Genomic DNA, 27,117 nt, shown 5'->3' on the forward strand with positions numbered 1-27,117 from the left:
TCCTTATTTCTCTTCATATGAAGGATTTAAAAAGGATTTGCCAGTAGATTGTCGACTTGATTCATGATGATGACTACTAGCAAAGATGATGAAAGTATGACGTTGACATGATCTGTCCAATCAAAGCTGCTGTACATATAACGTTATTTGACGTCATTTTATTTGTGGCCAATGACTTTGAGACTTCTTGGGATGGGCACTTCTAATGTAACTCTATAGCAGCACCCAAGGGGCTAGAATTTTATAGCTCTTCCCTTAGACTTGGCGGTGACGTAGTGTCTCCATGAGTGAAAGAACGCTGAGCCAATCACGGCGCAACGCTCCATATTTTCTGCTGGCTTGCCCCACCAACACACAAAGCACTGAGGCAGAATGAAACACATGCATGTTGGAGCTGCCTTACTCAAGAAAACAAAAAATAGACCATGTTTGTATGCAGTGTTATTAACTAAATGATATATATTTATTTTTACACTGTTTGCAAACTTATATGTGACAGGTATTAGTGCCAAAATAACATGCAAAAACAGAAAAAAGTTTCATATATTTTTTGGGGCATATTTTTTTGCTAAAATGTGGGGCTCAAAACAGGTGGGACTCTTCCAGAATGGATTTAACTCATAGGTTCAGCAAAGGCCAAACATTGATATATCGGGCTCTGAGTGCCTTGCAACATTCAGAACATTTGAGATGCTTATCTTTCCTGGAAATATTCTCTCTCTCTCCCTCTCTCTCTCTGTCTCTCTTTGTCTGTCTGTCTCTCTCTGTCTGTCTGTCTGTCTCTCTCTCTCTCTCTCTCTCTCTCTCTCTCTCTCTCTCATATAGTTGATGGATTGGCGTAGAAGCAGCCAGAATATCATAACAGTTGAACCACTAGATTTTAAATGTGCACATGATACTGTCTCCCCCGGGGACAATAAAGTCAGTAAAAGTGAAGTAACTCTGCTACCGAGCAGGTGACAAGTTTCCATATTCTACGCCTCTCAATACACCCAAATGTTTATTCATCCACATGGGTAGGAAAAAGAATGGTCGTGGAAAGGCAAAAAGACCGCTCTGCCTGCCTTGACCATGAGCCTGTCTGTCACTCTCTACCTCCTGGACTCTGATCTGGTTTTGACCTTTTTGCCTTTCCACGACCATTCTCTTTCCTACCCCTTTGGATTAATAAACATTTGGGTGTATTGGGAGGCAGGCGGGTACAAAGTCCAGAAACAGGCAAGGGTCAAAACTGGGAGGACTAGAAAAAGGAGAATAGCAAAAAGCAGGAGAACGGGGAAAAACATTGGTTGACTTGAAAACATACACAACAAACTGGCACAGAGAGACAGGAAACACTAGGATAAATACACTGGCACAGAGAGACAGGAAACACAGGGATAAATACACTGGCACAGAGAGACAGGAAACACAGGGATAAATAAACTGGGGGAAATAAACGGCACCATGAGGGGAGAAAATCACAAGGACAGGTGAAACAGATGAGGGAGTGACAAAAGTATTGGGGCAGTGTCACATTTTTGGAAATGATACAATGACTATGAGGTTAAAGTGCAGACTGTCAGCTTTTATTTGAGAGTCTTTTCATCCATATCGGGTGAACCGTTTAGATATCACAGCACTTTCTGTACATAGTCCCCCCTTTTTACGGGACCGAATGTCAGTGTTCTGCCATGGCCAGAGAAGAGCCCGGATCTCAATCCCATGGAGCACGTCTGGGCCCTGTTGGATCGGAGGGTGAGGGCTAGGTCCATTCATCCCAGATATGTCCGGGAACTTGCAGGTACCTTGGTGGAAGAGCAGGGTAACATCTCACAGCAAGAACTGGCAAACCTGGTGCAGTCCATGAGGAGGAGATGCACTGCAGTACTTAATGCAGCTGGTGGCCACACCAGATACTGACTGTTACTTTGATTTGACCCCCCCCCCCTCCCCTTTGTTCAGGGACACATTATTCCATTTCTGTTAGTCACATGTCTGTGGAACTTGTTCAGTTTATGTCTCAGTTGTTGAATCTTATGTTCATAACAATATTTACACATGTTAAGTGGACGTTTCTTTTTTTGCTGAGTTTATGAGTATTAAAGTACTCAAACATTGAATATTTATACTGTATTTCACACAATGACAAGATTAAGCTTGTGACTCTACAAACTGGTTGGATGCGTTTTTTAGTTTGTTTTGTTTGTGTTTCAGATCTTCTTTTTGAAGAAGAATTGTGAAGTCAGTTTTATTATAAATAAGAATTGAATATGTTTTTTGAAACACTTCTACATGAATGTGGATGCTACCATGATTACGGGTAATCCTAAATTAATCGTGAATAATTATGAGTGAGAAAGTTACATATATATATACCAGATATCCACAAGATATGATTTCCTCTGACCATTACCAATAACAGGGGAGGTTCGTTTTTTGGGGGATATGATATTTCTCACTGATCATTATTTATGTTTAATTCATAATTATCCGTAATCATAGTAGCATCCCCATTAATATAGAGGTGTTTAGAAACATATTATCAGTTTTCAGGTAAGACCCAGACGTTGAATAAACAATGGTTTGATTGTCCAAGGGGCAGGCTAGAGACCAAAACCGGGAAGACTAGGAAAAAACTGAGACAAGGAAAAAACAGAAACTAGGAAAAATAGAAACTAGGAAAAAACACAGGTAAGCTTGACAAGACAAGATGAACTGGCAACAGACAAACAGAGAACACAGGTATAAATACACAAGGGATAATGGGGAAGATGGACGACACCTGGAGGGGGGTATAGAGACAATCACAAGGGCAGGTGAAACAGATCAGGGCGTGACACATATTATATTCTTATTTACAATAAAAGTGACTCCAAAATGGTGCAATATATTATTTAACATTAATTTCTAGTGGGCACAAAATAATCTGAAACAAAACCAAAACAAACTGTAAATGCATCCAACAAGTTTGTCGAGTCACAAGCTTGATGTAGTCATTGCATGCTAATGAATATGGGACCAATTCTAAATGTTTGAGTACTTTGACTCCTGTCATTTGTCCATATACTTTTGGTTCCCTAAAATGTGTGAACTATGTTCAAAAAACTGCTGTAATTTCTCAACGGTTCACCCGATATGGATGAAAATACCCTCACACTAAAGATTATGGTCTGTACTTTATCTCTTTAAATCCAAAGTGCTGGAGTACAGAGCCAAAAACAACACAAAATGTGTCACTGTCCAAATACTTTTGGATGTAAGTAAATATCCAACAAACCTGAGCGCTGCCGGTATTCCAACCCTGGCTTGAGGGAGGTTCCTGTATGACTGGGGATGTGACCCGGAAGCCTCCAAACAATTCATTTTAGGATCTATGCTGCCCCTCTGTGGTCAAAGCAGTCATTACTTCCCATGAATGGCTCTATAGATCAGTGAGTGGCTATGGTTTCACATTGTTGTGACTTGTGACCCACCTAATAGCTTTCACGTGTTCCTCAAACTCACTAAACTGTATTTTTAGACATCGATCAATCTACTGTGTCAGTAGCCTATAGCCTCTGTGTGTGATCCACTAGTAAATCACCAATGGGGACCATCAGGGTAGAATTAACGAGGACACACCGTAGCAAAACGTTTCAAAATGTTGTGCAACGGAAAACGAAAATGAGTCCAGGTGGTCCCTCCCTGTTTCATTCTGATTTCTTCCATCGGGTTCCTAATGAATACAACCCAGCTGCAGGAAACCAGTATTCCATTAGTACTCATTTACCCAATGAAGCTGGTGCCAGCAATAAGGCAATACAAGTGGAGGAAAGCTTGACTTAGCTGAACACGACAAGAGTTAATGTGTTGTGATAAGGGTTGACGTTAGAGTCTGTGATTAAAGTGTGGAATGGGACGGTTTCATACCTCCACTACTCTGTTGTAAAAGTCACCGTGAATAAACACTGAACAGTGATTCGTCAATCCTCTCCTGGAGTGAAAAACTATTACCATCGACCCCCTGTGTGTACCCGAGCATGAGTCCATTTTTAAATAAATGAAAGGTAAATTTGGTGGGCAGTGAATGCTTATGGGAGGTTGTGGCGTCTACGTCCTCTCTTTAACTCTCAGCACTCAAGCTGATCTATCTCTGACCATTACCATGGTAATATCCCAAATGGCACCCTATTCCCTATGAAGTGCACTACCTTCGACCAGAGCCCATGCCATTTGGGACACACCCTATGTTGTTAGCACTAGGGGGGTGGGGGGGGCTGCATGGTTGTCTGTCCTGATGGCTCGGCTCTTGTCATTGACAAAATGGATGCTGTGTCAACTGAATAGCAATGGGCTCATAAAAGAAGGATGGACTTTTTCTTGGCAAGTGAGTGCAGTTCCATATAGGAAGGCTCACTCCTTTGTCCTCCGTCTGCACTTGTTCACTCCCTTTCATTCCCTTTGCCCTCCGTCTGCACTTGTTCACTCCCTTTGTCCTCCGTCTGCACTTGTTCACTCCCTTTGTCCTCCGTCTGCACTTGTTCACTCCCTTTGTCCTCCGTCTGCACTTGTTCACTCCCTTTGTCCTCCGTCTGCACTTGTTCACTCCCTTTGCCTTCCGTCTGCACTTGTTCACTCCCTTTGCTCTCCGTCTGCACTTGATCACTCCCTTTCATTCCCTTTGCTCTCCGTCTGCACTTGATCACTCCCTTTCATTCCCTTTGCTCTCCGTCTGCACTTGTTCACTCCCTTTCATTCCCTTTGCTCTCTGTCTGCACTTGTTCACTCCCTTTCATTCCCTTTGCCTTTAGTCCATAGCCGCAGGAAGTAGAGGTGCTGCACTCCTGAAAATTCACAATTAAACAAATATATTAATACAAATATATACTGTATATATTTTTTAAATAAATATATTTTTTTACAAAAGTAGTGCCCTGGGCCTTTACTAATACTAGTGGACTGAAATAGATATCTGTAGCACAACCCCCCTCCCCCAAAAAATGCAGCATCTCTGCTTTGAAAAAAAAGGTAGTTGGAAAAATTAAGAAGAGTATCTTGTAGGATTCAATAGTTGGAATTGTAAGAGTTGAAGCCGTGTACCTTTCTCTGTGATGTCATTCTAATGGAATCCATAAAGAACACAACCCTGTCTCTTTCTCTGTGATGTCATTCTAATGGAATCCATAAAGAACACAATCTGTGATGTCATTCTAATGGAATCCATAAAGAACACACCCTGTCTCTTTCTCTGTGATGTCATTCTAATGGTAAAGAACACACCCTGTCTCTTTCTCTGTGATGTCATTCATAAGAACACAACCCTGTCTCTTTCTCTGTGATGTCATTCTAATGGAATCCATAAAGAACACACCCTGTCTCTTTCTCTGTGATGTCATTCTAATGGAATCCAGACAGAACACAACCCTGTCTCTTTCTCTGTGATGTCATTCTAATGGAATCCATAAAGAACACACCCCTGTCTCTTTCTCTGTGATGTCATTCTAATAGAATCCATAAAGAACACAACCCTGTCTCTTTCTCTGTGATGTCATTCTAATGGAATCCATAAAGAACACACCCCTGTCTCTTTCTCTGTGATGTCATTCTAATGGAATCCATAAAGAACACACCCCTGTCTCTTTCTCTGTGATGTCATTCTAATAGAATCCATAAAGAACACAACCCTGTCTCTTTCTCTGTGATGTCATTCTAATGGGATCCATAAAGAACACAACCCTGTCTCTTTCTCTGTGATGTCATTCTAATGGAATCCATAAAGAACACAACCCTGTCTCTTTCTCTGTGATGTCATTCTAATGGGATCCAGAAAGAACACAACCCTGTCTCTTTCTCTGTGATGTCATTCTAATGGAATCCAGAAAAAACACACCCCTGTCTCTTTCTCTGTGATGTCATTCTAATGGAATCCAGAAAGAACACAACCCTGTCTCTTTCTCTGTGATGTCATTCTAATGGAATCCATAAAGAACACAACCCTGTCTCTTTCTCTGTGATGTCATTCTAATGGAATCCATAAAGAACACACCCCTGTCTCTTTCTCTGTGATGTCATTCTAATGGAATCCAGACAGAACACAACCCTGTCTCTTTCTCTGTGATGTCATTCTAATGGAATCCATAAAGAACACAACCCTGTCTCTTTCTCTGTGATGTCATTCTAATGGAATCCATAAAGAACACAACCCTGTCTCTTTCTCTGTGATGTCATTCTAATGGAATCCATAAAGAACACAACCCTGTCTCTTTCTCTGTGATGTCATTCTAATGGAATCCATAAAGAACACAACCCTGTCTCTTTCTCTGTGATGTCATTCTAATGGAATCCATAAAGAACACAACCCTGTCTCTTTCTCTGTGATGTCATTCTAATGGAATCCAGAAAGAACACAACCCTGTCTCTTTCTCTGTGATGTCATTCTAATGGAATCCAGAAAGAACACAACCCTGTTTTCAAACATTTACATCGAAAGGTGCGAAGTTATGGGCGGTCCCTCCGCCCCCTCTGGACATCGAGGGGTCCCCGGCGTACACGATACGGGCCATTCTGGACTCGAGATGCCGGGTGAGGGGCCTGCAGTACCTCGTGGACTGGGAGGGGTACGGGCCGGAGGAGAAGTGCTGGGTCCTGGTGGGGGACATATTGGATCCATCTATGCTGAGGGAGTTCCATCGACCTCCATCCAGATTGCCCTGCGCCTCGCCCCCCGGTTCATCCCCGAGGCGTCACCCATTGTACGTGTTCCTGTTTTTGGATATTAAAACGTTTTCCCCTCGAATCTTCTGCTCTCTGCGCCTGACTTCACACCCATCACTCTTCGAGCGTTACAAACAGCATGCCATGTGGGACTTAGGAATATTTCAGCACCACATTCTTGTTTTAATGAGAGCTGATTGATATGCCAAATAGCGCCATGTTCCCTACATAGTGCACTACTCTCCTATGGTCCCTTATATAGGGACAGAGAGAGAGAGATAATAAAATGTTGATAAACTCCCATATCTATTGGGTGGAATACCACAGTGTGCCATCACAGCAGCAAGATTTGTGACCTGTAGTCCCAAGAAAGGGGCTGTCACGCCCTGACCTTAGTTAACTTTGTTTTCTTTAGTATTTTGGTTAAGTCAGGGTGTGACTAGGGTGGTATGTGTTTATTTCTTGTCTAGGGTTTTTTTGTACATCTATGGGCTTTTGGTTTGTCTAGGTGTATATATAGGAAATGGGACCTAAATAGTATCCCCAATCAGAGATGACAAACAGCTGCCCCTGATTGGCAACCAATTCAGGCCACCATAGACCTACGCACTACCCTCTGTAGTGCCTTGCGGTCAGAGTCTGAGCAGTTGCCATACCAGGAAGTGATGCTCTCGATGGTGCAGCTGTAAAACCTTTTGAGGATCTGGGGACCCATGCCAGATCTTTTCAGTCCTGAGGGGGCATAGGTTTTGTCATGCCCTCTTCACGACTGTCTTGGTGTGTTGAAATGTATACATTTCAAGCAGAACTATGACTAAACAGAATACTATTATGTAACTGTATGGATGTATGAATCTTATTATAATCATAGTACTGAATATAATGTGTGTAATTATAATCAAGAATTACAACAATTACAACAAACAATTACAACAAAGACTGTCTGTTCCTTGGTAGAAACGAATGAAGTTATCGACAGACTGGCTAGAACGCTGTGTTCCTTACGGGACATCTTATCTCTACACAGGGAGAGGAGAGACTTCGGGCTGGTAGTAAATGATCTAACAGGTGGTGGACGATGTGGGAAGGCTTGTGAACTATACTGCCATTGTATCGGAGTGGAGGAAGGACCGTTTAAAACGTATGACGTCATTTTTAGTATAGAACCCGTTGTAAATTGTACCATGATCAGTACTCTCGAGAATAAACGCTATTGATTGATTTTGAGACTGGTCTCTGTCTATTTATGCAAATAAGTATCTTACAAATTCTTAGAAATGGGCTGAGTGTATTGATTGAATTGGTTAATAAACATATAGGAATCAAATTCCTTTGACAATTGGTCCTTCGAGCCGGATTTCCAAACCTGCCTCTGTCGTCCAAAGATAGTACGCCGAAAACTGTGCACAGGTGGGTCTAGTCCCGTTATTTTAAGACCTGGCCTCTGAATTGAGGTTAAAGAACATGTTGGTATTACAGACTCAGACAGACAATGAAGACATTTGCCAGTTGGTTCGCACATGCTCGGAGTACACGTCCTGATAATCAGTCTGGCCCTGCAGCCTTGGGAATGTTGACCTGTCTAAAGGTCTTACTCACATCGGCTGCGGAGAGCATGATCACACAGTCGCCCGGAACAGCTGATTCTCTCATGCATGTTTCAGTGTTACTTGCCTCGAAGCGAGCAGAAAAGTTATTTAGCTCGTCTGGTAGGCTCGTGTCACTGGGCAGCTCTCGGCTGTGCTTCCATTTGTAGTCTGTAATAGTTTGCAAGCCCTGCCACATCCGACGAGCATCGGAGCCGGTGTAGTACGATTCAATCTTAGTCCTATATTGACGCTTTGCCTGTTTGATGGTTAATGGGAGATGTTGGAATTTTTTCAGTACGTAAAGCTGAAACCTGTATAAAAAGTGTGTGTCAAGGCTGGAAAGATAGTTGTTTCGTGAACCAGCTCGGCTTATATTACTTTGTAATAAAGTCTAATGGAACTCACAGGCTCCGGTATTTGAGAAATATTATTGACTGAATATTTCCATGGCAGAGGGCATAGCGGGATATTATTTATAAGCTTCCCGGGTTAGAGTCCTGCTCCTTGAAAGCTGTAGCTCTACCCCTTAGCTCAGTGCGAACGTTTCCTATAATCCATGGCTTCTGGTTGGGGTATGTGCGTACAGTCACTGTGGGGATGACATCATCAATCCACTTATTGCTGAAGCCAGTGACTGATGTGGTGCACTCCTCATTATCAACGGAAGAATCCCGGAACATATTCCAGTCTGTTTTAGCCAAACAATCCTGTAGTTTAGCATCTGCTTCATCTGACCAAGTCATTGTTGCTTCATGCTTTAATTTTTGCTTCTAAGCTAATATCAGCAAATCTGACCATAATGATGGTCAGATTTGCTAAATGGAGGGGGACGGAGAGCTTTGTATGTGTCTCTGTGGGACTAAAGGTGGTTTAGAGTTTTTTCCCTCTGGTTGCACATTTAAAATGCCGATAGAAATTTGGTAAAACTGATTTAAAGTTTCCCTGCATTAAAGTCCCCGGCCACTATGAGCACTGCCTCTGGGTGAGCGTTTTCCTTTTTGCTTATGGCGGTGTACAGCTGATTGAGTGCGGTCTTAATGCCAGTATCTTCTGTGTTAGTATGTAGACAGTATGAAAAATACAGCTGAAAACTCTGTTGGTAGATAGTGGGGTCTACAGCTTATCATGAGATAGTCTACCTCAGGTGAGCAAAACCTTGAGACTTTCTTAGATATCGTGCACCAGCTGTTGTGTTCAAATATACATAGGCCTCCATCCCTTGTCTTACCAGAGGCTGCTGTTCTATCCTGCCGATAGTGTATAACCCGCCAGCTGTATGTTATTAATGTCGTCGTTCAGCCACGAATCAGTGAAAACATAAGATATTACAGTTTTTAATGTCCCGTTGGTAGGATATACGTGCTCTTAGTTCGTCCCATTTAATTCCAGCGGCTGAACATTGGCTAACTGTACGGATGGCGAAAGCAGATTAGCCACTCGTTGCCTGATCCTCACAAGGAACCCCATTCTCCTTCCGCGACATCTGTTCCTTTCTCCTGCGAATGACAGGATGAGGGCCTGTTCGGGTGTTTGGAGTATATCCTTCCCGCCCGACTCATTAAAGAAAAATGATTTGTTCAAATCGAGGTGAGTAATCCTAGTTCTGATGTCCAGAAGCTCTTTTCGGTCATAAGAGATGGTAGCAGCAACATTATACACAAAATAAGTTACAAACAATGCAAAAAAATATATAAAAATAGCACGGTTGGTTAAGAGGCAATAAAACTGCAGCCATCCTCAAGGCGCCATCTTTCCAGTGCAGCAATAACAGTGGTGATTTTAGCATGTCATTTTTGGTGGGGCAAAACTAAATAATTGGAGAATACATGCCAGCCAAGCGACAACACAACACAAAACTAAACATTAACTGCCCTAAAACGGTGCCTTAAATAGACCAAATTGTTAGGGTGATGCACATACTAATATCTTACCACACAACGTATTTGTTAAGGTTTTCTTCCGTCAAAAGAGAGGAGGACCAAAATGCAGCGTGGTTATCTCGATACATCTTTAATAAAGATAACGAACAACACAAAACAATAAACGTAACGTGAAAAACCTAAACAGCCTTATTTTTTTTAAATAAAAAATAATTTATTATCATTCATTCTTTACAACTCATAATTTTCATACATACTCAAATAATGGTATTTTAATTTAACCAATTTAACTAAACAAAAACCCCAAACAAAACCTCAGGGGAGCATCTTCCCTCCCCGTCACCCTACAAACTACCTTTCCCTATCTCCCCGTCCCTAATCTATACCCTTACAAATCTAAATGACACCCAGCCCTAAAATGACACCCAGCCCATCTCAAAATGGACCCCGAGAATCCTCAGGGCCCCCTCACAGAGAGATAACCCCCCAGGCACATCCGTTCTACCGCGCCATCTTCCGAAAAACTTGACGGAAGACTTTGCATGGTTCAGAACCGCTCCCGACGCTCGGGTGAAATCCCCAAAGATGGCAAGGGACCTTGTCAGGCACGAGTCCTTGCACAGCAGCAAGGAAGTGTCGTCGGCGTACTGCGTCATCTTAACACGCAGCCCACCACTTCCAGGGATCAACAAGCCTTCCACCCCTGTGTCTGCCCTAATGGCAGCCCCCAGAGGCTCCATGTACAGAACGAAGAGGAGAGCCGAGAGTGGGCACCCCTGCCTGACCCCAGACGAGAGGTCAAAAACGTCACCCAAGTGACTATTTACACTAACTCGGCAACCCGCTCCGACATATAATGTACGAATTCATCCTATGAACTTCTCCCCAAATCCTAATCGACCTAACACTCTGAATAAAAAGGATCTATTCACGCGATCAAAGGCTTTCGCCTGATCTAGCGCTGCTACCATTAAAGGCAGTCCTCTATCTTCAACCCAAGCGATGGAGTCCCTGATTAACTGTAGGTTCCATCTAATAGAGCGGCCCTCTACCCCGCACGTCTGATCCTCATAGACGACGTAGGGAAGGTCTGTGCACAACCGGTCTGCTAAAACCTTTGCAAGTAGCTTGTAATCTACACACAGCATGGTCAACGGCCGCCAGTTGCCAAGGTCTGTTACTTCCCCCTTCTTATATAAAAGTGACAACACACCAACAGCCATTGATCCCCCCGGGACCCCCGTCTCAAGGATGGTCTTCAAGACTTCGAGGACCACTGGTCCAAGTATACCCCAAAACTTGAGATAAAACTCAGCCGGCAGCCCATCCATCCCAGGCACCTTCCCTTTTCCCATCCTCCTAAGAGCGCTCTCAACCTCTTCTAGTGAGATCTGGGCCTCCATCACTTCTCTAATGTCCTCCGGCAACCGCCTGGACAAGTGTTCTAAAAACACATTTCCCTGCTCGACATCTATTTCCCTTTCCTTAAATAAACCTTGAAAATGATCAGTTGTCACCCTAACCATATCCTCTGGTTCTCTAACTATACTACCATTTTCTTCCCTAACGCCATGCATTACCTTCCTACTCTGTCTGGCCCTAACCGACTTAAAGAACATAGCAGAACAAGTCTCATTGTGTTCTAGAAAGCCACTATGCGCACGCTCCTGGAAAGCTCGAGCCTTCCGCTCCTGCAACTCCCTGAGCTGCGCCTTTAGGGTTGCGGATCTCTCCCAGTCAAATGACCCGCCGAGGTTGCCTGCCTCGTACTCGAGTTCAATTAACCTTTGGATACGATCCACCTCCCTCCTCTCCTCCCTTTTTTTCCTCTTGCAATACCCTATTATAAAAGCCCTAATCCTCACCTTAACTAATTCCCACCACTCTAACACCCCCTCGCACATGGACCGGAGGCCTTCAAGCCTCCAAAAGAAACCATAAAACCCGTCAACAAAGGCCTGCTCCTCCAGCACATCCCGATCTAACTTCCAGTACCCCCTACCAAAGAGGCAGACTGGCGACCCCACCTGCAGGAGCACCCCGTCGTGATCCAAAAAGAAAACAGGCAACAGCCTCCCAGACAACTTACCCAAAGACCTGTGTACAAAAATATAGTCGAGCCTCCGCTCAACCCCCCTGGAGTTGCGCCATGTAGGGCCGGCCATTTTCGGAGTAGTGTGCAGACCACCATCAACCAGACCATGGCAAGCCATTAGCCCGGTAATGGCGCCTGCACTGCTATCCCCCCTATTCCTAAATCTGTATTAAAATCCCCCCCTATCACTAATTTCCTATTTGTGACACACAGGGCGTCAGACAGTCCACCATCTCCCTCCTGTCTGCCACCACCTGTGGCCCATACACCACCACTAATCTAAATTTACAATCCCTTATCGTGACATCCACCCCTATAACCCTCCCCTGCATTACCACAAAAGAATCCTCCACTTTTACCTCCCTGTGCCCACACAAAATCCCTACCCCGATGAGTGCACCCCCAATACCCCAAACCGACTCCCCTTGTCCCACTCCCTCTTAAACCTACTAACATCCCCTCCATCCCTCAGGTGAACCTCCTGTAAAAAACAAAAATCAAACCCCACACCCTCCAAATAACTAAAAACCGCCCTCCTCTTAACAAAATCCCTTAAACCCCTTACATGTAAACTAACAAAAGTAAAATTAGACCCCATGAAAGAATAAAATAAAAACATGTAATACACTCAAATTCTAAACCCAGACAGAAAAAAAACAAAAACAGGAGACTCACCCGATGCTCCCCTGCTCCATATCTACCGGTGAAAACACCATCTGTACTCCCGACATGCCCCCCTCTTCCTCCATCTCACCAACCCAGGATGCAAGAATAGTGTTTAGCTCCGGGGTGCCCTGCACCCTGGGTCTACCCCCACACTCCTCCCCCTCCCCAGTGCTGCAGCTGGTTTGGAAAAAAATCGGGGAGGCTGAGTCCCCAAACAAAAAACTCCCCACCTCCTCCTGTACCCAGTCCTGAGTCTTGTTAGGTGTGTCCCCACCCAACAGAAGTTGAGGGCCTGGGGAAACCAGCAGCAAACCAGAGGTTTCTCCCACCCCCATCACTCTCTTGACCATCCCCTCCCTCTCACTGTCGGCCAATCGCACCCTCCTCTTCATTCTCTTCTTTGGTGATGGCGGCAGTGGAGAGATACCACCCCCCCCCCCCGCCAGCTCCTCCACCATACCCCTCATCTCTTCCACCAGGGCACTTTCCCCCAGTCCACTTGCTCTTCCACCGTCTCCTTCTCCACCACTCCTCCCTCGCTTTCTTCTCTCTCATGCTCCTCCACTCGGTTGCCTTCTTCCGCCGCTTTTCCTGGTTCTCCTACTCCCGTGCCTTCCGTTTCCTTCTCTCTTCCATCCGCCGCTTCTTGCTCCTCCTCCTTCCTTGCGGCCTTCCCCTCTGGACCTGTACTCTGGTCATGAGGCGTGCTTCCTTCCCCTCCTCTTCTTCCCCCATCCCCCACTCCTGCTCCCCCACCAGCCGCACACCTCTGACGAGCCGGGCACCCCTGCCACAGGTGTGCTGACGAGCCACACCCATGGCACGCCTTAGGCTCGTCACAATCCTTCGCCTCGTGTTCCTCAGATCCACAAAATCTGCATTTTCTTGTGCTGCACGAGGCGAATATGTGGCCGTAGGCCATACAGAGCCTGCAAAATGGGGGCTGACGTGCATAAAACAACGTCCCCCTGTCAGCCCCCAAGGAGAACATAGCAGGAGGATGGAGGTAGCCACCATGTCCCTTTGGGTCCTCCCTGAGGAGGGCCTGGAAGCCTCTCCTCCCATTCCAAAACCCAAGGGAGTCTTTGAGATGCCTTGCTGAGGAGACATTATCCATGTATCTCCCCAGAAAGGCCCTCACCTCTTCGTCCTTAACGTATGGGTTGTAAATGTTGACAGTTACAACCCTAAAGTTGTTCTTCGCCAGGCTTGTTATTTCATAGTGGCTCATCGGCCTCTCACCTCCCACTGCTCTTGCCCTTCTCAGGATATCATCGTGTTTCTCCTCTGTATATAGTGCCACGTCGTATGCTCCCTCCAACGAGTTGCCTTGGAAACAAAACACGTCCTTCACCGTCAGCTTTAGAATCCCCATCAATATTATCCTTCCAAAAGTTTCCCATCCTAAAGGCTCCAACTCCTTTTCCTTCCATGCAAACCGAATCGTGTTGGCCAGCCCAATCCCAGGGACCGACCGTGTTGATGGATTTAGCACCATCTCCGCAAGGAGAATGGCGCATCCGGCTCACGTTCTCTTCTCTTCCAAAACAATGAAAAAAGAAAAACCAAAGTGACTGAACCTATATTGGTGCAACAAACACAGAGACAGGAACAATCAACCACGAAACACTCAAAGAATATGGCTGCCTAAATATGGTTCCCAATCAGAGACAACGATAAACACCTGCCTCTGATTGAGAACCACTCCAGGCAACCATAGACTTTCCTAGACTACTATACTACACCACAATCCCATTACCTACAAAAAAAAACAAGACAAAACACAACACATAAATACCCATGTCACACCCTGGCCTGACCAAAATAATAAAGAAAACACAAAATACTAAGACCAGGGCGTGACAGTTTGTTATATCTGGAGTACTTCTCCTGTCCTATTCGGTGTCTTGTGTGAATTTAAGTGTGCTTTCTCTAATTCTCTCTTTCTTTCTCTCTCTCGGAGGACCTGAGCCCTAGGACCATGCCTCAGGACTACCTGACATGATGACTCCTTGCTGTCCCCAGTCCACCTGGCCGTGCTGCTGCTCCAGTTTCAACTGTTCTGCCTATGATTATTATTATTCGACCATGCTGGTAATTTATGAACATTTGAACATCTTGGCCATGTTCTGTTATAATCTCTACCCGGCACAGCCAGAAGAGGACTGGCCACCCCACATAGCCTGGTTCCTCTCTAGGTTTCTTCCTAGGTTTTGGCCTTTCTAGGGAGTTTTTCCTAGCCACCGTGCTTCTATACCTGCATTGCTTGCTTTTTGGGGTTTTAGGCTGGGTTTCTGTACAGCACTTTGAGATATCAGCTGATGGAGGAAGGGCTATATAAATAAATTTGATTTGATTTGATGAGTGACAGAACACTGAGCCAATCACGGCGCAAGACTCCATATTTTCTGCTGCTTTGCCCCACCACCACACAAAGCACCGAGGCAGGCTGAAACACATGCATTTTGGAGATGCCATACTCAAGAAAACAAAAAAAGAGACCATGTTTGTATGCGGTTTTATGAACTCAATTATATATATATATTATTTTCACATTGTTTGCAAACTGATATGTGACACGTATTAATGCCAAAATAACATGTAAAACAGGCAAGCCTTATTTTTGCTAAAACTGTGTTTTAGCAAAAGAACAGGGTGGACAAAAGAACAGGGTGCTCAGAACAGGGTGGCCCCACCTGCCGGGAAAATATGGGTCGCAACTGAGCAAATAAAAAGCAATTGGGTCGGGTCTGCTGGCTAGCCTACTTGTTGCTTTGTCATAAACAACCACAATACTAAATATTGCTTACTTCAGGGAAACTGATTTTATTTACATCAGGATGACGAGACAAACGATCAGTCTTGGCACGCGAGTATGAGTCAGGTTGTTAATAACGTTTAGGAACACGGGACTAAACGTCAACCCTCTCCACTTAACTACAGAAATAGGACGACGTGCAAGTTTTCCATCTGTACCATGTCGCGTGGTTTCTAGCGGAACATCTGCTTATTAAGACGTGTTACGGTATACTCCATTTGAGATCGCCTATCCGAATGGTGAAGTCTATTTTACAGCGTCCCATCAAACGATTCGAGATGTCGGGATGGTTCTTTATTCTGTTCATCGCTGCACTCAGAGACATTGGTAAGTTTTAATAAAAAGACATTTTCAGATTGTTTTGTAAGTCTATATGAAAAAAACACACGTATTGAGATACCGTAGCTGTGCCAGTTCCAACGGGGTTTAAGTCAAAGTAATATTTCATTATTACACAGTAATAGCCTACGCAGCCTTCTGCCGTATTGTTTTAAAAAGTTTAAAGTAGCTGGGTGAAGGACGTTCTTGCAAGGCTACTGTAGCGACTTAAAGACAAAGTATAATTTACAAGTGTACAACGAAACCTTTAAAGGGGAAAATCACTATTCTGGTAAACAGCTGGATAAGTCTGGAGAAATGTAGGAGAGAGTTCGACATTTACTCTAAAAAGAAAAGTTTCCTGCCTTTGGGAGTTCTTCGAAGTGAGACTGGGGGGTTCTTAAAATAACTCCTTTTAATGGAACCTTGAATAACCTTTTCAGGTAAATTACCCCCCTATTAGTAATAATACGCATAACAATAACACAATATTTTAGTTCTCAGCGTTTATTATGATTTTTGGGCAAAGCAGAATAAAACCTGAATACCAGCAGAGCCCCAAGTCACATATGCCATCTGGCGTGTTGATATTAATGTGTTGCTCCTCTACCGAGGTAAAGTTAAGGGGTGGATGGATAGTCGACGGATATTCGCCTGTAGTTTTCCTTACGTTCACCAACAGCAGTTAGGGACCGTCAACATAGTGACAAATCTATTTTTTTCAAATGTCAATAGCTCTTTAACCATTACTCCTAAAACTTTCAAAACTGGTTGTAGCTAACCCATAGACATTGCACACAGTTTGTTAGCTAACCCATAGACATTGCACACAGTTTGTTAGCTAACCCATAGACATTGCACACAGTTTGTTAGCTAACCCATAGACATTGCACACAGTTTGTTAGCTAACCCATAGACATTGCACACAGTTTGTTAGCTAACCCATAGACATTGCACACAGTTTGTTAGCTAACCCATAGACATTGCACACAGTTTGTTAGCTAACCCATAGACATTGCACACAGTTTGTTAGCTAACCCATAGACATTGCACACAGTTTGTTAGCTAACCCATAGACATTGCACACAGTTTGTTATCGAACCCATAGACATTGCACACAGTTTGTTAGCTAACCCATAGACATTGCACACAGTTTGTTAGCTAACCCATAGACATTTGCACACAGTTTGTTAGCTAACCCATAGACATTGCACACAGTTTGTTAGCTAACCCATAGACATTGCACACAGTTTGTTAGCTAACCCATAGACATTGCACACAGTTTGTTAGCTAACCCATAGACATTGCACACTAACCCATAGACATTGCACACAGTTTGTTATCGAACCCATAACCCACAGTTTGTTAGACATAGACATTGCACACAGTTTGTTAGCTAACCCATAGACAATGCACACAGTTTGTTATCGAACCCATAGACATTGCACACAGTTTGTTATCAAACCCATAGACATTGCACACAGTTTGTTAGCTAACCCATAGACATTGCACACAGTTTGTTAGCTAACCCATAGACATTGCACACAGTTTGTTATCGAACCCATAGACATTGCACACAGTTTGTTAGCTAACCCATAGACATTGCACACAGTTTGTTAGCTAACCCATAGACATTGCACACAGTTTGTTAGCTAACCCATAGACATTGCACACAGTTTGTTAGCTAACCCATAGACATTGCACACAGTTTGTTAGCTAACCCATAGACATTGCACACAGTTTGTTAGCTAACCCATAGACATTGCACACAGTTTGTTAGCTAACCCATAGACATTGCACACAGTTTGTTAGCTTAGACATTGCACACAGTTTGTTAGCTAACCCATAGACATTGCACACAGTTTGTTAGCTAACCCATAGACATTGCACACAGTTTGTTAGCTAACCCATAGACATTGCACACAGTTTGTTAGCTAACCCATAGACATTGCACACAGTTTGTTAGCTAACCCATAGACATTGCACACAGTTTGTTAGCTAACCCATAGACATTGCACACAGTTTGTTAGCTAACCCATAGACATTGCACACAGTTTGTTAGCTAACCCATAGACATTGCACACAGTTTGTTAGCTAACCCATAGACATTGCACACAGTTTGTTAGCTAACCCATAGACATTGCACACAGTTTGTTAGCTAACCCATAGACATTGCACACAGTTTGTTAGACTACAGTTTGTTAGCTAACCCATAGACATTGCACACAGTTTGTTAGCTAACCCATAGACATTGCACACAGTTTGTTAGCAGTTTGTTACCCATAGACATTGCCAGTTTGTTATCGAACCCATAGACATTGCACACAGTTTGTTAGCTAACCCATAGACATTGCACACAGTTTGTTAGCTAACCCATTGCACACAGTTTGTTAGCTAACCCATAGACATTGCACACAGTTTGTTAGCTAACCCATAGACATTGCACACAGTTTGTTAGCTAACCCATAGACATTGCACACAGTTTGTTAGCTAACCCATAGACATTGACACACAGTTTGTTAGCTAACCCATAGACATTGCACACAGTTTGTTAGCTAACCCATAGACATTGCACACAGTTTGTTAGCTAACCCATAGACATTGCACACAGTTTGTTAGCTAACCCATAGACATTGCACACAGTTTGTTAGCTAACCCATAGACATTGCACACAGTTTGTTAGCTAACCCATAGACATTGCACACAGTTTGTTAGCTAACCCATAGACATTGCACACAGTTTGTTATCGAACCCATAGACATTGCACACAGTTTGTTAGCTAACCCATAGACATTGCACACAGTTTGTTATCGAACCCATAGACCTTGCACACAGTTTGTTGTTATCGATTTACATCTTGCACTATTTAAATGATTTATTAACATTATTGAATTTCAATAGCTCATTGGTCATATGCCCTACTGACTTCAAACAAGGTTCAGAATGTCAACTCAGTGGGCCTACAAATAAAAGCAAATGTATTTATAAAGCCCTTCTTACATCAGCTGATATCTGAAGGTGCTGTACAGAAACCCAGCCTAAAACCCCAAACAGCAAGCAATGCAGGTGTAGAAGCACGGTGGCTCGGAAAAACTCCCTAGAAAGGCCAGAACCTAGGAAGAAACCTAGAGAGGAACCAGGCTATGAGGGGTGGCCAGTCCTCTTCTGGCTGTGCCGGGTGGAGATTACAACAGATAATGGCCAAGATGTTCAAATGTTCATAGATGACCGCATGGTGAAATAATAATAATTGTTGTCGAGGGTGCAACAGGTCCGCACCTCAGGAGTAAATGTCAGTTGGCTTTTCATAGCCGATCATTCAGAGTATCTCTACCGCTCCTGCTGTCTCTAGAGAGTTGAAAACAGCAGGTCTGGGACAGGTAGCATGTCCGGTGAACAGGTCAGGGTTCCATAGCCACAGGCAGAACATTTGAAATTGGAGCAGCAGCACGGCCAGGTGGACTGGGGACAGCAAGGAGTCATCAGGCCAGGTAGTCCTGAGGCATGGTCCTAGGGTTCAGGTCCTCCAAGAGAGAGAAAGTAAGAAAGAATTATAGAGAACATAATTAAATTCACACAGGGCACCGGATAAGACAGGAGAAATACTCCAGATACAACAGACTGACCCTAGCCCCCTGACACAAACTACTGCAGCATAAATACTGGAGGCTGAGACAGGAGGGTTCAGGAGACACTGTGGCCCCATCCGATGATACCCCAGACAGGGGCAAACAGGCAGGATATTAACCCACCCACTTTGCCAAAGCACAGCCCCCACACCACTAGAGGGATATCTTCAACCACCAACTTACCATCCTTAGGCAAGGCCGAGTATAGCCCACAAAGATCTCCGCCACGGCACAACCCAAGGGGGTGCGTCAACCCAGACAGTAAGATCACGCCAGTGACTCAACCCACTCAGGTGACGCACCCCTCCTAGGGCCGGCATGGAAGAGCAGCAGTAAGCCAGTGACTCAACCCACTCAGGTGACGCACCCCTCCTAGGGCCGGCATGGAAGAGCAGCAGTAAGCCAGTGACTCAACCCACTCAGGTGACGCACCCCTCCTAGGGCCGGCATGGAAGAGCAGCAGTAAGCCAGTGACTCAACCCACTCAAGTGACGCACCCCTCCTAGGGCCGGCATGGAAGAGCAGCAGTAAGCCAGTGACTCAACCCACTCAGGTGACGCACACCCCTCCTAGGGCCGGCATGGAAGAGCAGCAGTAAGCCAGTGACTCAACCCACTCAGGTGACGCACCCCTCCTAGGGCCGGCATGGAAGAGCAGCAGTAAGCCAGTGACTCAACCCACTCAGGTGACGCACCCCTCCTAGGGCCGGCATGGAAGAGCAGCAGTAAGCCAGTGACTCAACCCACTCAGGTGACGCACCCCTCCTAGGGCCGGCATGGAAGAGCAGCAGTAAGCCAGTGACTCAGCCCCTGTAATAGGGTTAGAGGCAGAGAATCCCAGTGGAGAGAGGGGTGCCGGGCAGGCAGAGACACCAGGGGCGGTTCGTTGCTCCAGAGCCTTTCCGTTTGTTATTATAATTTAATTATGCCAATGTGCTTTCATCAATTGAAAGCCCTTAATCTATTTTATGAGAATTTGTAAGATTTCTTGTTTGCATAAAATAGACACAGACCAGTCTTTAAATAATAGGTAATAGAATTTATTCTCGGAGCGCGCTACCACTCAAACACATGCATCAGTTTATATACAGATCATGACGTCATTTCACTGCTTTAACAGAATCCCCTCCTCTCGACAGGGACGAAGTGAGGTGAAAAGTTCATTTTAACTTACTACCACACTCCCAGATAACTTTTGACCCCTCAACATTATCGATCACCACTGAACTGACAGTTTTAATTAACAGAAAACCTAGGAATGCACTCACGGCCTCATCTAAAAACCCCAGAGCTAAGTTTCAGTTGGGTCAACCATATGCTAACGACCTTATGTGTTTACACAGTCCACAACCCATTTGTTCCTGCCTAGTTGGAATGGTGTTCATTAACGTTTTATTACTCCTTGTCCTGTCACACAATCCCTTCTTATGAACTCATATTGTCAATCAATTATAAAACAAAGTATAAGTTTACAATTCTATTTAATTGTTTATTCATTTATCCATAATAAATTCAACACCGTTCACCTTCACACTCCTGGGCCAGACGACACTCAATCATAGGATCTACTGAAGAGATGAGTCTTCAATAAAGATTTAAAAGTTGAGACCGAGTCTGCGTCTCTCACATGGGTAGGTAGACCTTTCCATAGAAATGGAGCTCTATAGGAGAAAGCCCTGCCTCCAGCTGTTTGCTACACACACTTTGGTTTGTCCATTTTCATCTCACAAGATTTCTCATACATTTTTCAAAATGTAAAATTTCTGTAGCTCCTTGGTCATGTGACTTTCTGAACCTTGTTTGAAGTCAGTATGTCCACTCAGTGGGCCTACACATTGAACACCCTTTAGTTTGTCCATTTTCATCTCACAAGATTTTTTAAAAAAATAACTCCTTTTAAATTTCCTTTGTTAATATTGGACTCTTTTGATCTAAATTGCTTTTGTTTTATCGATGAGTACTGATTTGCCTCTAAAGGCACATTTAAAAGAGTTCCATACAATAAAGGGATCTGCTGTTACATATGGAAAAAGTCAGTTATAGATTCTTCTGTCCTAGTTCTAAAACAATTTCTCTTCTAGTAGGCTTTGATTAAATTTCCAATATCCTCACCCACGTTTAAATTCTGTAAGAGTAATATGTCAATTATGTGTTGATCTGACTGCATTCTGTCCCTTAGCAACACTTTTGAAACTTTTGCCGTCAGAGAGAATGGCATAAGAAAATAGTCTCTCACGTCTCAGTAAGCAAATTAAAGTTTCCGCTAGAAACCAGCTAACCTGGTAGAGATGGAAACGCTCACGCTCGTTGAATGGAGGAGACCAAGACGCAGCGCGATATGTATACATCTATTTATTAACGAAGACGAAGACTAAACAAACCAACCGTGACGCTGTCATACAACCGTGCAGACACAGGCAACTAGACATAGACAATAACCCACAAAATACCCAAAGAGGATGGCTGCCTAAATATGGTTCCCAATCAGAGACAACGATAAACAGCTGCCTCTAATTGAGAACCAATCTAGGCAACCATAGACATACATAAACACCTAGATGGTGAACAACCCCATAAAAATACAAAACCCCTAGACAGTACAAAAACACATACATCACCCTCATCACACCCTGACCTAACCAAAATAATAAAGAAAACAAAGAATACTAAGGTCAGGGCGTGACAAACACGTCGTCCTATTTCTGTAGTTAAGTAGAGAGGAGTTCAGTCACTTTTTAAACTTTTGGTGGCAGAGAGAATGGCATAAGTAAGTAGTCAAGACGACTAGCTTGATTAAGCCTCCTCCATGTATATCTCAGGTCAGGGCATTTAAGTCTCCATATATCCACTAATTCCAATATACCCATGACATTCATGATTTCCTTAAGTGACTGAGGGTGATAGTTTGTAGTGTGATTTCCTTTCCGGTCCATAGAGGTATTTAAGACCGTATTATAATCTCCCACCATAATAATAGCGTCTAGTGTTGCTTGTAGAGTTGATACATTCTTAGATATATTTTCAAAGAAGCTTGGATCATCATTATTTGGAACGTATAGGTTAATGAGCCATATTTGTTTATTGTCCAATAACATATTTAAAATAATCCATCTACCTTGAAGATCTGTTTGGACAATTTGCAAATTTGGATCAAAATTACTGTTAATTAAAACCATCACCCCTTTTGAATTTCACCAGTCTCACCATTACATTATTGCAAACAATTATTATATTAGCAAACAATTACTGTGAATCATTCTATATTGACCCTAACATATTTTACTCCTTTGCAACAGTTGTGTGATACACACATACACCCACACACACTCAACCCCCACACAACCATAAACTCTCCCATTCTCAACAGTTACACCATCCCAGAGCCCAACTCAAGAAAGGTCCTGCTTTACAAATGCATATACAGTTGCAGCTGTATGAGAAGGCCTGTAAAGACGCAAAAAAGTGGGCAGAAATGGGGAGATTTTATGAACCGTTGTCACGTCCTAGATGATGGAGGTCAAACTATTTCCCAGAAACACCCACAACACGGTCCGCCATATTGACCATATTCCCAAACAAACTAAGGCAAGCCTTTGATACTGGGAAGGGAGGAGTGTGTTTTCTGTTTGTCATATTGACTCTATTTGATTGTTTTGATGAAAAACACAAACCATGAGGAAGCACCAGCAGTCGGTAATGCGTTGCTTACTGGTTAAGTGTGGTGCATTGGGACAGAAACCTGTTGGTGAAAAATCATTGCATCTAAAAAGGATTTTATACAGTATAGATATAAATATAATTGTTGAAAATCTTATTTCCATTTAGCTGATGATTGTCTGCATCCGGCTCTGATGTCTCATCTCTGATCTCTGTGTAATGAAACAGGCAGGGAAGAGGTAGCTTGTCCGTGATGGTCGGCGAACCCTCAAACTTCCGGCCTGTACCCCTGCGAAGCATAGATTGTGCCACAAATTCCATTTGTGGGAGTAATCATTCGTTTTGAGTAAAAATTAGGATTGGTGAGTGTGTACAAATGTTTTTACAGTACAAGGGAAGGGTGATGTGAAAATATTTTGGCTGAAAATGAGTAGATGTATTTGACCTCCAGTTGGACCAGCTCCAGTACTGTACTGTCCAAAACCACTCTTCCATTCATAGACAAAGCAATGGAAGCAATGATTAATTTTAAAAAAAAACTATAACTAACTAACTAGTGTTTATTTACTATTAAAAGTAAAACTGTTGGACTGTTTGATGTCATACACTAAGACAGTTGAGCACATGAGGCTTTTAATAATATATTATTCAAGAATCAATGATGATATATCATTCATTTAAAAATACAGGAATTGGATATAGAAATCTCAGATTTCCCCTTTAAGCCTCTTTGCATAAGGAACTTCAGGGCAAACTAACGTATTGTATCTTCCTACACTGACCGTGGATTAGAGCTGGTAGGCAGGTTGTTAACTGAGTGAAATTGAAGATGTGTGCATTTATGGACATGAATTATGTGCGTTGTGGAGCCTACGGCTTATGGAAACCGAGTACTGATGGGAAATCCAGTGCCTCTGCTTTACAAACCATCACACACTACCACATCTCTCCCCTTTGTTATAAGTTAATATCTTACTAACCTTTTTGTCCCTACCATGACACACACACACACACACCCAGACACACACACACACACACACACACACACACACACACACACACACACACACACACACACACACACACACAGACACACACACACACACACACACACACACACACACACACACACACACACACACACACACACACACAACACACACACACACACACACACACACACACAGACACACACACACACACACACACCACACACACACACACACACACACACACACACACACACACACACACACACACACACACACACACACACACACACACACACACACACCACACCCACACACACCCACCCCACACCCAGACACACACCCACTCACACACACACCCACCCAGACACACACCTACCCACACACCCACCCACACACACACCCACCCACCCAGACACACCCACCCACCCACACACCCACCCACCCACCCAGACACACAAACTCAAGTCTCTCCTTTGTTCCCTCAGATGCCTTCGAAGTGCAGGCGCCCCAGCCCAGAGTGGTAGCCGTCTATAACCAACCGGCTGTTTTGGGCTGTGTGTTCCCCCCTAGCCTTGACCTTGGTTCCCCCCTGGAAGAGGATCTCGTGGTGACATGGCAGAGGGTAGAAGATTCGCGGGTGGTCCACAGTTTCTACTACGGAACAGACCAACTGGCGCGCCAGAGCGGGGAGTATCACAACCGCACTGGACTGTTCCATTCCCAGCTCCCTGGGGGAAACGCATCCCTCAGGTTGGAGAGTGTAGGTCCAGGGGATCAGGGAAGATATCTCTGTTCGGTTAATAACATGAAGGGGACAGGAAAGGCTGAGGTCCAGCTCAAATACGCAGGTAGGTTCTCTTTTCTTCTCCCTTCTCTATTCCTCCTACTTCTCCTGATGTATTTTGTTCAATTATCTTTCCTCATTTAGGTGTCACCCATCTTCCCCATTATCCCCTGGGTATTTATACTGTATCTGTGTTCTCTGTTTGTGTGTTGCCAGTTCATCTTGTCTTGTCAGGTCTTACCAGCGTGTTTTCCCATCTCCCTGCTTTCTCATTTCTGTTTCATAGTTTCCCCGGTTCTGACCATTCTGCCTGCTCTGACCCCGAGCCTTCCTGGCATTCTGTACCTGCCTGACTCTGACCTGTTTCTGAACCTCTGCCTGCCCTTTGACCTGTCTTTTGCCTGCCCCCTGTTTGGGTCAATAAACATCTGTCTGCATCTGTCCCTTATCCTGAGTTCTTGTAGTATGAACTGGCCATGACTGACCCAGCAGACTCAGACCAGCTCCACAATTTTTTTATTTTTTATTTTTTTATTTCACCTTTATTTAACCAGGTAGGCAAGTTGAGAACAAGTTCTCATTTACAACTGCGACCTGACCAAGATAAAGCAAAGCAATGCGACACATACAACAACACAGAGTTACACATGGAGTGAAACAAACATACAGTCAATAATACAGTATAAACAAGTCTATATACGATGTGAGCAAATGAGGTGAGATAAGGCAGGTAAAGGCAAAAAAAAGGCCATGGTGGCGAAGTAAATACAATATAGCAAGTAAAATACTGGAATGGTAGATTTGCAGTGGAGGAATGTGCAATGTAGAGATAATGGGGTGCAAAGGAGCAAAATAAATAAATACAGTAGGGGGAGAGGTAGTTGTTTGGGCTAAATTATAGATGGGCTGTGTACAGGTGCAGTAATCTGTGAGCTGCTCTGGCAGCTGGTGCTTAAAGCTAGTGAGGGGGATAAGTGTTTCCAGTTTCAGAGATTTTTGTAGTTTGTTCCAGTCATTGGCAGCAGAGAACTGGAAGGAGAGGCGGCCAAAGAAAGAATTGGTTTTGGGGGTGACTAGAGAGATATACCTGCTGGAGCTTGTGCTACAGGTGGGTGCTGCTATGGTGACCAGCAAGCTGAGATAAGGGGGGACTTTACCTAGCAGGGTCTTGTAGATGACCTGGAGCCAGTGGGTTTGGCGACGAGTGTGAAGCGAGGGCCAGCCAACGAGAGCATACAGGTCGCAGTGGTGGGTAGTATATGGGGCTTTAGTGACCGAACGGATGTCACTGTGATAGACTGCATACAATTTATTGAGTAGGGTATTGGAGGCTATTTTGTAAATGACATCATCAAGGATCGTAGGATGGTCAGTTTTACAAGGGTATGTTTGGCAGCATGAGTAAAGGATGCTTTGTTGCAAAATAGAAAGCCAATTCTAGCTTTAACTGGATTGGAAATGTTTGATGTGAGTCTGGAAGGAGAGTTTACAGTCCAACCAGACACCTCGTTATTTGTAGTTGTCCACATATTCTAAGTCAGAACCGTCCAGAGTTGTGATGTTGGACAGGCGGGCAGGTGCAGGCAGTGATCGGTTGAAGAGCATGCATTTAGTTTTACTTGTATTTAAGAGCAATTGGAGGCCATGGAAACAATGCTGTCTCCAAGCAAGGAGCCACCATTGGAAGACACAAGGAGTTATTGCAATGTCTTATGAAGGGACTCCATACCCTGGCAGAATGCCGTGACCAGGCGTTCGACGCATTGCTGGAGCGCAGATTCCCTACTGGGCAGCGGGTCACACCAGTAATCTCCCAGCCTACCCCATTGTCCTGAGAACCCCGCTTACCTCCTCCAGAGCGCTATGCTGGAGATTCTGAAACCTGCCGGGCTTTTCTCTCCCAGTGCTCCCTCATTTTTGAGCTGCAGCCTTCTTGGTTCCCCACTGACCGCTCGAGGATAGCGTACATCATAACGCTGATGACTGGGAGGGCACTCGCCTGGGCTACGGTGGTG

The 27,117-nt window shown here is 44.1% G+C and overlaps 1 protein-coding gene across 2 annotated transcripts in view; it reads left to right on the forward strand.

Moving 5' to 3' along the window:
- The first annotated feature begins 15,571 nt into the window (after positions 1-15,571).
- Positions 15,572-27,117, forward strand: part of LOC112229190 (CD276 antigen) — a 106,225-nt gene continuing 94,679 nt past the window's right edge. Inside the window, exons 1-2 of one of the 2 annotated variants that reach the window (XM_042310570.1) lie at positions 15,572-16,050; positions 24,804-25,166. In XM_042310570.1, the coding sequence (XP_042166504.1) occupies positions 15,960-16,050; positions 24,804-25,166 (454 nt within the window). In that variant the 5' untranslated portion in view covers positions 15,572-15,959. The remainder of the gene's footprint in view (positions 16,051-24,803; positions 25,167-27,117) is intronic. The other variant, XM_042310569.1, reaches the window with a different exon arrangement.

The sequence above is a fragment of the Oncorhynchus tshawytscha genome, linkage group LG31, assembly GCF_018296145.1.
Source record: "Oncorhynchus tshawytscha isolate Ot180627B linkage group LG31, Otsh_v2.0, whole genome shotgun sequence".
Lineage (NCBI taxonomy): Eukaryota > Metazoa > Chordata > Actinopteri > Salmoniformes > Salmonidae > Oncorhynchus > Oncorhynchus tshawytscha.